This window comes from Orbicella franksi, chromosome 10 (genome assembly GCF_964199315.1).
Source record: "Orbicella franksi chromosome 10, jaOrbFran1.1, whole genome shotgun sequence".
NCBI lineage: Eukaryota > Metazoa > Cnidaria > Anthozoa > Scleractinia > Merulinidae > Orbicella > Orbicella franksi.
Genome location: NC_138154.1, coordinates 22,880,481 through 22,895,480, shown reverse-complemented (window position 1 = coordinate 22,895,480; position 15,000 = coordinate 22,880,481). Strand labels below are relative to the sequence as shown.

At 41.7% G+C, this 15,000-nt stretch overlaps 1 protein-coding gene across 1 annotated transcript in view; it reads left to right on the top strand.

The window, feature by feature from the left end:
• The window catches only part of LOC145499467 (uncharacterized), a 132,200-nt gene that overhangs the window by 13,318 nt on the left and 103,882 nt on the right, over positions 1 to 15,000 (top strand). Inside the window, exons 10-29 of the mRNA XM_081478984.1 lie at positions 51 to 260; positions 553 to 756; positions 1,783 to 1,998; positions 3,197 to 3,397; positions 3,529 to 3,738; positions 3,863 to 4,060; positions 4,770 to 5,122; positions 5,582 to 5,798; positions 7,084 to 7,403; positions 7,695 to 7,932; positions 8,238 to 8,572; positions 8,899 to 9,133; positions 9,480 to 9,814; positions 10,182 to 10,422; positions 10,760 to 11,094; positions 11,457 to 11,676; positions 12,008 to 12,330; positions 12,924 to 13,161; positions 13,552 to 13,880; positions 14,351 to 14,567. Coding sequence (XP_081335110.1) covers positions 51 to 260; positions 553 to 756; positions 1,783 to 1,998; positions 3,197 to 3,397; positions 3,529 to 3,738; positions 3,863 to 4,060; positions 4,770 to 5,122; positions 5,582 to 5,798; positions 7,084 to 7,403; positions 7,695 to 7,932; positions 8,238 to 8,572; positions 8,899 to 9,133; positions 9,480 to 9,814; positions 10,182 to 10,422; positions 10,760 to 11,094; positions 11,457 to 11,676; positions 12,008 to 12,330; positions 12,924 to 13,161; positions 13,552 to 13,880; positions 14,351 to 14,567 — 5,175 coding nt within the window. The remainder of the gene's footprint in view (positions 1 to 50; positions 261 to 552; positions 757 to 1,782; positions 1,999 to 3,196; positions 3,398 to 3,528; positions 3,739 to 3,862; positions 4,061 to 4,769; positions 5,123 to 5,581; positions 5,799 to 7,083; positions 7,404 to 7,694; positions 7,933 to 8,237; positions 8,573 to 8,898; positions 9,134 to 9,479; positions 9,815 to 10,181; positions 10,423 to 10,759; positions 11,095 to 11,456; positions 11,677 to 12,007; positions 12,331 to 12,923; positions 13,162 to 13,551; positions 13,881 to 14,350; positions 14,568 to 15,000) is intronic.

Sequence of the window (15,000 nt, the reverse complement as noted above, 5' to 3'; positions counted from 1 at the left end):
TTAAACTACTCTACTGTCGGCTTCTTTTTAACACCATTTTGTAAATACAGATAAAAAGGAAACGAAGTGTCAGAGACAGTACTTAACTGCTACAAAGAACAATGCCCCTGGGAGGTTTGTACCAAGGTGCAAACTGGATGGCAGCTTTGCCCATGTACAGTGCCGCGGATCTGTGTGTTACTGCGTGGATGAAGATGGCAATGAAATAATAGGGACGAAGACACCCCTTGCCTCTGGTAAACCAACCTGCAAGGAACCATGTACGTTTAATTTCTTGTCATTGTATTTTACTGTCATTTTTTATTATGATATAATTTAACTCATTTACAACACCCGTTCTTCAACCAGGAACGATGGAGAATATTGTTGAAGACGACAATCTAGCACGATCTCACCGTGCATTCGTAGCTCAATAAGCTTCAATACTCAGCACCCCTTTTTGCCCCTTCCCCATCCCCTGGCGATAGAATTAGTCGCTTGTCGCCAGAGGAACTCTTACCTCTCGGCGTTCATTCTCGTGTCTTTCACTGTATTTTTGCTTTGGAACAACAGATAAGCTGACACCTTGTCAAGAAGCGTACAAGAAAGCAATTCAAAACCCCAAAGTTGGCAGTTACATTCCCAGGTGTAAGGATGATGGTGGGTTTGAGAACATACAGTGCGGAGGAACATCTGGGCAATGTTGGTGTGTAGACAAAGATGGAATAGAAATACCAGGGACGAGAACAACCAGAAATCTGCAATGTCCCGATCCAGGTATTTGTTGTGTAATCAACCAAACATTCATCGATTTATGTCCGTGGATATTATCTGTTCCACGAGGAGAACGATCTTCCGAGAGCAAGGCCACGCAAACAGTAACAGAAACTAGAACATATCTGTTGGATATATTATTGATTGCAAGGGCCACTATTTTCGGCGACTGGCTGTACAAAGCCGCGACGGCGGGGGGAGGGGGGGAGGGGGGGCACTTTATTATGTTAGGTATATAGGCATGTAAGCCAGAAGGTATGGATTTTGACCCCCGGAGGTACTCCCAGAAAAGTTGGGTTGGGGTGTGCGGCCCACTTCCCAAAAGCCTTTCCCTATTTATGACCAAAATCTGCGATTTTTCCTACCCTATTTATGACCATTGCGGCTGGCGCAGTTGCCCTAAACATAAGTTATGAAGGGCTTTTGTTGACGGTTTTATTAATAATGATGAAAAAACTCAGCTTCTTCTAAGAAACATACCCAATTCAAGACTAGAATGCTAAAACCATACCCTCTTTATGACCAAAATGGCCAAAATCGATGTCCTATTTATGACGAAAACGGCTGAAAAACCTCGCCCTTTGGGGCCGCACATACCTATATACCCCATATAAGGGAGTACCCCCCGGGATTTTGACCTGTTACAATATGAGCGGTCCGGGTTCCACCCCGACCAGAATCATTGCGTTGTGTTTTTGGGCAAGTTGCGCTATACTTCACATAGTTATAACTATCTATAACATTGTTGTCTATGATCTTATTTATCGCTTGTGATTTGCGAATGGGAGGCCCTTTTCAAATAGTTACCCCACCCTGAGTAGCTCCTAGGTCTGAAATAGAAGGTCTACTTTTGATCGGTCTGAAATTTTGGAACAGAACAGGCAGTAACAATGTAAAGATCAAACGTAACAACGACCGCGAACCGATCACTGTTAGCAAGCTAATAATACAACGAAGAAACTGCCAGCTGCTGAAAAATAATCGCTGGAAACCTACCTGACGCTTAGCATTGTATATGTCTCTCAACAGCAACCCAACCTAATTACACTGACTGTCAAAAACGTTACATTGAGCTCTCCAAAAACCCAGTTTCTGGACAATACATTCCTTGGTGCAAACCTGATGGTGGATATTACTGGCGTCAGTGTTACGGATCTTACTGTTTCTGTGTTGATCAGTACGGTAGAGAGGTCAGGAATACACGCGTTTACAGCAGTAATGGAACGCCAAAATGTTCCAAGGATGGTAACGATTTTTTTTCACTATTTCCACTTTTTTCATCTATACATATCGATTTATACGTGTCCACACAAGTTAAATTATACGTTACCTATCGCTGGTAACAGTTAGGCAAAATCAGTGAATATTCCCCATTAGTAGAACTCTACTTGTATACTAATGCAAATGCTGTAATCTGATTGGCTGAGCCATTGAATACTATCAACCATCACCGTGCAGTGGGTGGAGGTCTTCTAGGAAATGGCGACGTTTTTTTCGTTTTTCCAAAGTTTTGGAGGACAAATTGTGATGCAAATGGATAATTAAATTCTTGAGAAGTCAAAATGAAGGACTTTTACAGTTTCTTGACATTTAAAAGAGTTGAAATTGTTGAAGAAACTAATGCGCGCGCACACACCCAACTTCAACTTAAATGACAATTCAATCCGAGCGACTAATAATAATACGTCAAGAAATAATTGGAAACAGTTATTTGAAGTAAATTTTAGTAAGAATTCTACTAAAACAATTAGATTGTTCACTCTCGATTTCTATGAGGTGATAGCTGATTCGGCCTTCGGCCTCATCAACTATCACCTCATTGAAATCTCGAGCTCATAATCTAATTGTTAATTATAACATAACTAAAGTAAAGCGCGCGCTCTGATTGGTTAATTTAGCGTCTACTATTTGCCCATGGGTGTACGCTGCTGACGTGTGTGCTAATGTTTACAAAGCAAATCTTTTGACAGACATTGTTTCCAAAGTAATGGCCGACGTTCTTCTGCCAGAAATGCGAAACTGTCTTCACAGTTGTCTGAAGATAACACTTTATCGAGTTACTGGTGTGCAGTCGGTTGTCATGAATGAATTTTCGCGCACTTGTTTTCTCTTGTCATGTAAGACTACACGAACATTTGTTTGCGATGTAGCCCAATAAAAGGACTTCTGTTGTTCCAATGTCTCAATGTTATGTTATAAAACAAATGGTAAACGCCATAACGTGCACTATTGAGTTATGGATGCACTTGGGAGGTTTGCTAAGCACTCAAGAAGCTAGAGTCGCACTCGGCTATAGCCTCGTGCGACTCTTACGCTTCTTTCGTGCTTAGCAACCTCCCGCGTGCGTCCATAACTCAATAGTGCACGCTATGGCGTTTACCAATTGTTAATTAGTAAAGGTTTGATAGTCTTTCAGCAACTAACCAATACCACTTCTTCGCAGGTGGATTACTGACCCCATGCCAGCAGAAAGCTCTTCCATCGCTTAGTACGGCAGCAGGTTTCGTGTATCGTTGTAGGAAAGATGGAAGCTATGAAGAAGTGCAGTGCCAGAAGAACGGCATCTTCTGTTGGTGTGTTGATGAGAACGGTAACGAAATACCCGGAACTAGAAGCAGGAACCCAATAAGATGTCCAAGGAGAGGTAATTGCTAAACTACGTTAGTTCAAAAATTCTCTATAGTTTGTTTATCAAATAGTGTTTGCGAAATTTTGCCTTTATATTTTATTCATTACCGCTTAAAAGAAGGTTAATACGATTTTTTTGTTGGATAGGAGCACCAGTAACAGCCTGTTGGAAAGCGTACCAGGATGCACTGAGGAGTTATTCACCTGATAGATTTATCCCGTGGTGTCGTGCTGATGGTTCATACAGCCCCGTGCAATGCTACCGTTCCCACTGTTATTGTGTTAACCGGAATGGACAGGAGATCGCCAACACCAGAACTTTCCTAGAGACTGGAAAGCCCAAGTGTACATATACAAGTGAGCTGTAAAATAACGTTATTGTAAATTTACGAAAAAAGACAATTACAGGTTAATCCGAAGAAGACATGTTCTACCTTAGGTTGTTAAGAGTATTACATTATGTTCTTTAATTCCATTTTAGCTGGATACCGTAAACCCTGTCAACAGAGGTATTGGCAAGCTGTAAGAAGTCGTCCGCCTGCAGCGTATATTCCAAGGTGTCGGCGTGATGGGGACTACGAACCAATGCAGTGCGACAGACAGTACTGTTGGTGTGTCGAAATTCAGGGAACAGAGATCAATGGCACGAGATCAAGGGGAACCGTTACCTGTCCTCCATGTAAGTAGAAGACGTGATCGGCCAATCGGGCCTTAGTTTTTGTTGGTCGAAATAATATTTAATAACTTTTGTGCCCCTTTGTATTGCTTTTTAAAGCACCACTAATTGGTTAAATAATTAATTATTGTGTAAAGATGTTCATTCCATAAACAATGATGTCACGCTAAAAACTCGATCCGTTCTTAAACTATGCTCAGCTGAAGGTGTATTTAATTTTCGAGGAATACCTGCAAATTTGATCAACGCCAAATACTCAGCATTCAAGTACACTACACTTTATTATTTGCTGCTAACTCCCAACATGTAACACATCATACAGTAAGTGACTGGACATTTTTGTCTATTATGGGCATACTGCATTTTATTATATGGCCAGCTCCGTGAGCGGGCAAGATGAATCAAATCCTGCGCTGTGATTGGCTACCCGAGCGGGCAAGATGGAGCTATCTTGCCCGCTCGGGACTACCCGCCATGTCCTGCAAGAAAAATTTCCTCGAAAGCCATATAATAAATCCTTTATTGAGCAAGCTTGTTCGGTCAAGATTGCTGAATATTGCTCTCGTTCTTTTTTTGCGTGGTTTTGAACCTCGACTCCGTCTCGGTCCATAAACAGGCAAAAAACGAACTTGGCCAATATCCAGCCATCTTGACCTCACACTTGGTCAATAACCCATACGTATTTATGCCAAGGATGAATGTCTCTCTTTAGCTTACAGAAGGCCTCTGGATTTTGGCTTCTTGGTGGACTCTTCATCAGACATAAGGCCCGGCGATTGGCAACGGATTTTGTGGTATATGCGCAATACTATTGATGCTCTAAAGAACATCTCCCCGGCACGTTATGGAACAAGAGTTGGAGTCGTCAGTTACGCGTCTCGTCCTCGCATACATTTTGACTTCAACTTTCTCTGGGGTCCAAATCTCAATAAAGAACGACTAAAAGGACTAGTGAACTCACTTTATCGCCTGCCCGGCACTGACAGAAGGATAGATACAGCCGTCGACTTTACGAGAGATAATCTCTTTAGTTCCAGGGGTGGAGCACGTCCAAATTCCAGACGAGTACGTGTATTACAACTAATTGAGCTAGTCAATTGTTTTTATTTTGTTTGTTTTCTTCGATAATCTATTGTAGCTATTCATTCGCCGATGCAGTCATCTTCGTCACTTCGCCCTAGACTATGCCTGGACATACCACACCAGCTTAACAATCATGGCCTTTTTTTAACAGATTGTGCTATCATTTTGGGTTCTCTTTAGTAACATACACGAATTTCACTTAACCTTTGTCAAACAGACGTGCAATAACAGGATATTAGTCTTTCTCGCTTGCAAAACCGTAAGTGAAAATCTAGGATTGTCTCATCCCAATGGAGGGTATAATTTTGTTAAAATAATTTATTTTATGATCACTTTAAAGTGAGGACCGATCGGGCCCATTACCCTCGGGGAATTAGGACAAAAGTGAAGAGTAAGTACACTAACGTTACCGAAGGTGATGGAGTATTTGTTCCATTGCAGATTCTTTTGATAATAGTTGCATCGCCTCAGGTACCAGGCTCTACTCAAGCCAACATAATACCCACAGCACGAAGGCTTCAGAAGGATGGTGTTCAAATGTATTCAGTTGGAGCTGGCCCACGTTTCAAACAAGCCGAGGTGCTGGGACTTGCATCATATGCTGATTATGTTCGGTCGTACAACTATATTGAGCTCCCTAGAAATTTCTTGAACCCGGGTAAATATCATTTTGCTGTGATAGGAAAATAAGAACAGAACAGCGTACGCTACATGAAGATTTGGTCTGGTTCACACTAGCGACATAACAACATAAAGACCTAATCGTTTGCGTTGGTGATGTGAACATTGATTTAAAGACACAATGAAAAGATCCATTTTTTTCCTTATGTCGCTATGTTTATGCTGGTATGTTGTTATTATGTCATCATGTCAGGACGTTCATACTGCAAACATAGCGACCTAATGTCCTTCTTCATGTCATTATGTTCATGTCGTTGTGTCGTAGTGTCGTAATCCGACTAGGATTTTAAACTTAGGATTTTAATTTTAAAGTATTGTAAAGCGCCATGGACAATTAGTGGAAAATGGCGCTATATAAATGAATATTTATTTATTTTTATTCGTAATGGGGCAGGTGTGAACTAGACTTAAATGCACCATAGTAAATAGTTTGAACCCAGGAGTATCAGTAGTTCGTATAGCGTGGTCTCCGGGTGAGGGTAGTTCTGAACATTCGTGTAGCCCACAAACCTACAACTACGTTACGACACTTACTGACCAACGTGAAGGACAGGGACGAACCTTACAACAGACAGGGAGCAGTTTACAAGATCAAATGCTCCGACTGCCAGGCTTCCTACATTGGTGAGACTGGCAGAAACCTTAACACGAGACTGACTGAACACGAACGAGCCACAAGAAATGGTGATGCCAACAATCGCATTGCTGTGCATCATCAACTGGCAAACCACAAAATTTACTGGGACTCTGCTCAGTGCTTAACCTGCAGTACAAAGTATTTTGAACGACTGGCTCGGGAAAGCTGGTACACTAACCTAGAACAAACGCCTCTTAACAGATGTCAACAACTACCGGCGCCTTATAAACGACTTATCCACGACGGAAACGAAACCGACAAACGGACTTCTAACAGACCGACTTAATTTGACAAACAATAGACGGACCAAAAACCGACCAATTTGACTAACAATAGACGGATCGAAACCCACCAATGACTGATGACAAACTTTACACGAGTCTTCCAGCCAATACTATCATGGCTAAACTGACCAAGCACGTTCCACGGACCAGACTAATAACATCATCGCCTGGCAAACACTATTTACTTGACTCTGAAGATGACTTCCGATCAGATTGTCGAAACGTCAGTCACCACCAACAGTTCTTTTCAGAACTACCCTCACCCGGACGATCACACTATGCGAACTAGACTTAAATGGTTGTGCAAAGTATAAATAATGCGCCTGCTGTTACCTATTCAGATTATCCAGTGGATCTGGGTTTCGCTATGGACTCATCAATACCCGATGCTATGTGGAGTAGTATCCTGTTTTACGCCATGGCAGTTACTGATTCATTTGACATCTCCTCTAGTAGAACACGTGTCGGTGCTATCGTCTTCGGCAATTATGCCAGGATTGCCTTCCCATTCGATGCTGACTATACAAGAGTTGGTGTAAAACGACTGATCGATGGTATGCGGCAATCAGACAGCACTGGACAGAGAATTGATCGAGCTTTGCAGGTGGCCTACAGGGACTTGTTTACCTCTCGTTATGGTGCAAGGACAGGAGCGAGACAGGTGAAGCAACGATGTTTGTCTTAAAATTTGCCTTAATTTAGAAACAGCTATTAATTATTAGTAGTCATGTAACATTACTTTTGGGAACTTTCCATCCGCCAAGAGGTAAATGATTCGTTTAAACCCACCTCCCCCGCCCTCCGACCCGAAAACTTCCCTTGAAGAACGGAACTCCCGAAAAGTTGTGTTACTTGTGTTACAGTTGTGTTACTTGGTGTCTTATGTTTTGTACTTAATGTAGCAAGTAATGTGACTACATTGGATGTCATGGAAAACGTTACTTTTTTTAAGATTCTTATTGTGTTATCTGGTGGATCCTGGAATCCTTACTATCGCCCAGCCTGGAGGTCTGCCGCTGCCCAGCTAAGGACTAGTGGAATTGATACCTATATCACAGGAGTTCTACCACAGGATGGAGCTTCATATTTCCAAGACATCAGCGGGCTCCCATCCAAAGCATATTCTGCTTCGACAAATCAACAAATGATCAGCTACAGACCTGAAATGATTAGACAGATTGTGTTTGGAGGTAATGTTATCTGCCCGTGGATTCTTTTATTTTGTGTTCTCTTCATTAGAGTTGACTATAGACCAAGTATGTATTAAACCATTAAGATCTATGCGTAATACTTTGTTACGTTGTCTTCTATGCACTTATATTAGGTAGTATGAACCCCAAGTTACTTACCGTTTTAGTTATCTTTCAAAATTAGAAATTGAAATAAAATGGTGGTATCAGACAGTTATGATGGTGAACAAAAAGCCCTTTGCACCATAAGCTTGCAATCGTGTAATCTTTGTTCAAGATTGTAATTTTCCTATTGTCCTTTTCAGTAAGACCACTGAAACTGGACCTTGGTTTTGTGGTGGACTCTTCGGATAGTGTCAACTGGTCGAAAATGCAACGCTTTGTAATATCCCTGGTAGAATCGTTTGACATTGCCGAAGACAGAGTGCGAGTTGGGTTTGTTTCGTTCAGTGACAGAGCAGTACTTTCATTTTCATTCATTGATCCTAAACGGGACACGTTCACACGCGACAGCATCACGCAGCAGATAAGAGGAATAACTCAGCTTGGTGGGAATCAGAGAAGAGTTGACCTTGCACTAACTACGGCATATAGAGATCTATTTTCCAATCGTGATGTTACCAGAAGAAATGCCAGAAAGGTATTTTTGAAGTTCTGTCAACATAAAGTGGACATGTGAACTTAAGAGATACAGTTGATGTAAAGTCGCCTCGACAACTGAGTTTGAGGTGTGGTCACAGGGAGAACGACTGAAAGCATATTCTGAGGAAAAACGACAAATTATAAACATCTTATTGTTTGTTGGGACATCGTTTATACCATCTTTTAAATTGAAAGTTTGTCGTATAACCTGACTGCTTCGGACATTCTCAGAAGTTTTACGTGCATTTATGAAGTGATCCTCAATGCAGGGTACTTTTTAATTTATTACAATCATTTTTTGATGAATATCATTCTCCATTCTAGGTCCTCGTCCTCGTAACAGGGGGTGATTGGGATCCTCAATATCAGTCACAATGGACGTCTTATGCAAATAATTTAAGGAATCTTCCCGTTGATGTGTATTCTTTCTCTGTTGGCTCTGTCCCATTGCAAGAGCAGCTTCAAGATGTGGTACCATACAACAGGGACATATTTAGAGTCAGCTCTTACGACATCATGGACAACAGAAGACCTGACCTGGTGACGGCTATCCGAGGAGGTAAGATGACAAAGGATGTTACATAAAAGACTGATTTCTTTCATTTTCATTGAGATTGTGAGTAGCATTAAAAGATACAATACTTACATATCACGAATAGTCCCTTCTTTCGTGGCTACTATAGAATTCACCTATTCAGTGGCGGGCGAAAAATTACCTGCAGTTGCTTAAGGCTGGCCACATGATTGTAATACTCATTAGAATAGAGAAACGCAGAGCACATACTACGCTACTTTTCTAAGCAGAGAAATTAGTTTCTAAGGAAGCTGTTGGCAATCCGCAGTTTAGGCAAATCAAAAGGTAAGTGGCTATCCTCATTAACTTATACCTGAACTATTTTATGCAGATTACGTTCAACGGCCAGTAGACATTGCCTTCGTGGCTGATTCATCATCGTCTGTGAACTGGGACAAAACCCGCCGCTTTGCAAAGAACATAATTGACTCGTTGGATATCTCAGCGCAAAAGGGGCATGTGGGCTTTATATCGTATGGCGCTGAAGCTGCTCTTGGTTTTGATTTCCGTGGCCATGGAAATGCCGGTTACACCAAGGCTGCCGCAGCGCAGTTAATTGATGCCATTGTTCAACTTGGCGGAGAAGAGAGGAATATCAACGAAGGCCTTGATATGGCTGACTACATGTTTAGCACCAGGGCAGGGGCAAGAGATGACGCAAGGAAGGTATGCAACTATTGACATCCGTCTCTATGCCAATCACATTTGCCACAAACGTGCATTATCTAGAAACTTGCCTCGGTATTTGTATTGCCTGTTTGGTACTCTCGTTCCCAGATCTCTTGTGGGCGAAGCTGGTCAAATGCGATTTCCATTCAGTAATCGCTTCTTAGGCAGGCGTGACAAAAGCGCTTGCTCGAAATGAATGTTAAAAACGGCGGCCGTGTCTGATAGTGAATTTGAAAGTGCTTGGAATAAAGTTTCCCAGTAAATAAGCAGGGTACACTTGCCCCATTCTTTTACTTGCCCTATACCATCCACTTTGGGGGTCAACACTTTTGCTCTTACTGAGACTGCAATGATGTTTACGTAGATTCTTATTGTGATGTCTGGCGGCCCGTGGAAAGACGACAGTGATTCAGAAGCATATAGAAACAGAGTTCTCCGCTCTCTGAGGGACAGAGGGGTAGAAGTATACTCTGTTGGTGTTGGGCCATCAACCTCATTTTTGCAGATGAGGGATATTTCTTCTGGAAGGAGATACTGGTTCCTATCTAACTCGTACGACGATCTACAATATGTTAGACCAAGGCTAATACAATCTATCCGTGGAGGCAAGTACACCTAACCTTAATAATAAGAATTAATCTTTAATGACGAAGCCTACATCACGAGAGTGGTTTAAAGAAGAAAGATCCTCGGAAGGGTCCTTACTCTGGATATTTTCAGCATGAATTCCTATTTTAAAAGTATTTTAAGTATTCATTTGTCTAACTGCTTCCCATTGTGTAATCTGTTTCCTTCAAATGATATTGTTCATGTACTGATTGTTCTTCACAAGTTTTCCATCATGCATGTCGAGCATTTTCGCGCGTTCTTCAGAGAATGGATTGTCGATAAGGCCTATTGGTTGTCCAGCTATTAAATACTTTCATACTTTCTTTTGTATAGACTACGAACCTCCTATGGACCTTGGTATATTAGTCGACTCGTCCTCAGCCGTGGACTGGAGTAAAATGCAGAGTTTGTTGAAAGGTTATGTTGGAACAAGGAACATTTCTTTCGATGGTGATCATGTTGGCATTGTGTATTTCGCATCATCCAGCCAAGTTGCTTTACCATTCCCCACTTCTAGCAGTATAAACTACAATAAAAATCGCATTTGGCAAGCAATTAATGACCTTAAACAGCAAGGAGGAGACGATAGGAGAATCGACCTTGGACTTGAAACTGTTGCCACGGACTTGTTTGGGCCTCGGAGTGGGGCCAGACGAGACGCCAATCAGGTAAAAATACCACTCTTTTGTCCGACATTCCTGCTACATGTTCCCCTCTTTCGTCTAGCACGTCTTTATCTTACCATATCGGTACTCAGCCTGATTGTTGACTCAAGTGTGGTATTTCGCAAATTCGACACATTTGTCGACAGCTTCCAAACCTGTGCTTATGTAGATACAACGTTATTGCCGTCTACCATAGACACCGTCATCATTGTGACCATTCGCAGTCCAATCTATCTCTTATTGTTTACCTCTTATAGCTTGTCCTACATGTTAACGATGGGTTGTTGTTAACTGGTAAATTTACTTATCAACGTTACTGCAATTTTGACTCATTATAGCATCTTATTGTCTTCTGCTTGCTATAGGTCCTGGTCGTGTTTGCAGCAGGTAGCTGGCCATCTCAATACAGCCAAGACTGGCAAGAAGCAGCGAAGTCTCTCACAGGCAGAGGAGTGGATATTTATGGATACGGTATCAAACCAGGAGCACAAAAGGAGCAACTTCAAAACATCACTCTGCTACCCAGTTACAGCTACTTGTTAGAGAGCTACTCTGTGCCTAGGGTTATTCCAACGGGAGTAACAAGTGAGTAGTTTGTGTAATAGCTTTTCTAAACTAATAGCTGTTCAAAGCGACGAGCACTGAGTGCAAAATGTAGAGCCATGCCAAAAGTATAGAGATTGGCTGGTTGGTCGCTCGGTTTCTTGGTGTTGGTGTAGTATTAATGTCGTTATTTTGCACAAAACTAAATCGAATGGATGTGAAATGGAAATACTATTTAAACACAATCGTGTAATAGGCCGCCTTTCTTAGGAGAAGCCTCGAAGATGTCTTGGCATGATCTCTTTACAAGAAGCCGAATACCTCTTTATGCGTTATTGATTTCGAAATGTAACGTAATCAAACTTCTTCACAGGTGACCCTCGAGGGATAGACATCGGCTTTGTGGTGGATTCTTCGAATTCCGTGGACTGGAATAGGATGTTAACTTACATACAGTATTTGGTTGAGTACTTTTATGATGTGGTAAACTCGAACATCGGTTTCGGAATGATAACCTACGGTGATGGAGCTAAAGTTGTGATGCCCCTAAATTCTAAAGACACCAGAAGAGATGTCCTGAGTTTTATTGGGCAAATCCAGAAACAAGGAGGAACTAGTGCAGGTTTTACTCAAGCGATGCAGTTGCTTTCGAGCTTTTTTTCACCTCAACAGGGTGGAAGAGTCGGATTAAGACAGGTAAAATGTTCAGCCTTCCATAGGCAACAATCTCAAAACCACTTTCACTTTCATTCAGTATTACACAGTATAATAAGACGAGAAAAAACTTGCCAGAGGTAAAGTATTTTTCTTATGTGACTTTTTGGGCGTCTTGCAACCAAGACGCACAAAAAGAGAGTAACCAGAGATTAACCTTTTCACTTTTTTTCTTTTTCTACGGCTGCGGGGGGAAGGGGGAGGGGGTTGGGGTCGCAACTCCGTGTTGGAAAAATGTCAAACCTTCCCCTCCACGTTAAGTTTGTTTTGTTGACACCTAAGGAGGGCCAACGTTTGCAGGCACGCTCATACCATGGTAAAATCGCGTAATCTTGGTATATTTCCTTTAAAGATGCACAATGCAGTTTTTTTCTTCTTTTTTTTTCCTTAAATTTATGGATTTGAAAAGGGTAAGCATGGGCTGTGTGACAGGCAGAGTGTTGTCAGACATGCACCTCTGCACCTGCCATCCCTGTCATGCAAAGCTTTACATTGTATGTTAAGCTGTCCTAAAAACCTACTGTCTGTGAATTGAAACTTGCGAATGCTTTGCTAACTATGCCCTTTGTCTTTAGGTGGTAGTTGTTCTGACGGCTTCGCCGTGGCGGGACCAACAGAGCTTGGACTGGCTGCGAAGTGTCCGGGATGCCCAAAATAGAGGCATACAAATTTATTCTGCCGGATTCGGGTCATCTGTAAGACTACCGCAGTTGGCAAGCATTGTGCGTAACCCGTCAAGAGATGCCTACATCATGAAATCGTATGATGACCGTACCGAACCAACACGCAAGCTTGTTAATGAGATTGCAAGAGGTGGAGTTGCATGGCCGTTGTTGTTTTTGTTGTTGGTGGTGGTGGTGGTGTTTCTTTCTCTCTTCCTTTCTTGGTCACGTTGCTACTAGTCGTTTAAGGTGAAATGTATTCCAACTTAGACAGATACAGCACCAGATCAATAAAGTTACGAAGGGACAAAAACATTTACCTCACTTTTTTTCATTGAAAGCCAAGTGAACTGAAGTTGTTGTTTGTTACATATTCTAAGCTATTTTTTCTTATCGCTGTTTTCAGTTAGGGTGCAATACTGCTAATGAAAATGTGTTTCTGTTTATTTTATTTCTGCTATAGCTCCCATGCCAGTGTTTCATAGGTATTATGAAACCCGTTATTGAGATGGAGTAACTTTCATAACGTTTTAATTGATAGGTCCTTTAACACTGCGCGCAAGACCCGTGGACTGGGCTTATGTGGTTGATTCCTCTGATTCAGTAGACTGGAATTCCTGGCGGAGATACGTTTCGGAGAATGCTCAGAGATATTTCAAGGTTTCCGACGAAAGGTACAGAGTTGGCTTAATAACCTACAGCGATGGCGCGAGGATAGCTTTTCCATTCAATACTGCAGAAAGATGGGATTTATTGATAGACAGAACCCCACAACAGGGCGGATCTGGCAGAAGAATTGACCTAGCACTTCAACGTGCCAGAGATGAGCTCTTTACACCCAGGCTTGGAGCAAGGGCAGATATCAGAAAGGTACACGTATATTATGTGATGCTTCTTTATTTAACATTAGCGACAAAAATATGTAAGAGTGTGTTACGCTTTATTTATTTATTTATTTATTTATTTATTTATTCATTCATTTATTTATTTATTTATTTATTTATTTATTATTTATTACTTTTGCTATCTAAAGAGAAAGCCCTCTATGTATTGTTGGTATAGAGCTTTAGTGAAACATTCGCAGATCAGACTGTTTGGAAGATCTTTAGCAAAACAAGTAGACGAGATCAAAAACTGCACAATAAATTTGAGGTAACTACTAAAAAGGGCGAGTTGTTGCCAAAAATACAATGGACGACAGGATGACAAACAAGTTCAAAAAGGTTTTACTGGTTACATTTCATTATTACCTGCGCAATGCTTGCGATATTCCCGACAAGGTCTGTCCATTATGACAGCTTATCAAAACTTAAATTTGAGTTACTGGCTGTGCCACCTAGGTTTTGATGCTCTTCACAAGTGGACGATGGCCATCCCAATACAGAGATTCCTGGAGGTCAGCAGCGCGACAACTGCGCCAGAGAGGGATTGAGATTTATGCTGTTGGAATAGGGTCATCTGTTGACAGCACACAGTTGAATGATATCACCGAAAATGTATATGTGGGAGACGATTTTCCTTCAGTTACACCTGACATTGATTATGACACCAGAACAGGTAGAAAATCGCTTGTCGGGCTTTAAATGTTATGATTTAATTGAAAGGTTGGAACATTTACATGTTCAAGTCAGTCCCTGTGGAACAAAGGATGTCTTATTGGGCTTTTGATCATTATATTTCTACATCATATCCGTGAATTTAAAATCCGAGAAAATAATTATTAAAATATTGTGAAGTTATTTCTTATGGCATTTAGGTAAAGTCTGCATGCGAGCCAAGTGGCCCATCAGGCCGGAGCTTATCCCGGTTTCTGTAGCATGAAGCGACTAGGAGTATTTCTACTCCCCCCTGGTTGGGATGCTAGTCCATCGCAGGGTTACCCCCAGCATTAGGTTGGCCGGTACCCATTTATACACCTGGCTGGAGAGAGGCACTGTGAGAGTAAAGTGTCTTGCCCAAGAACACAACACAATGTCCCCGGCCAGGGCTC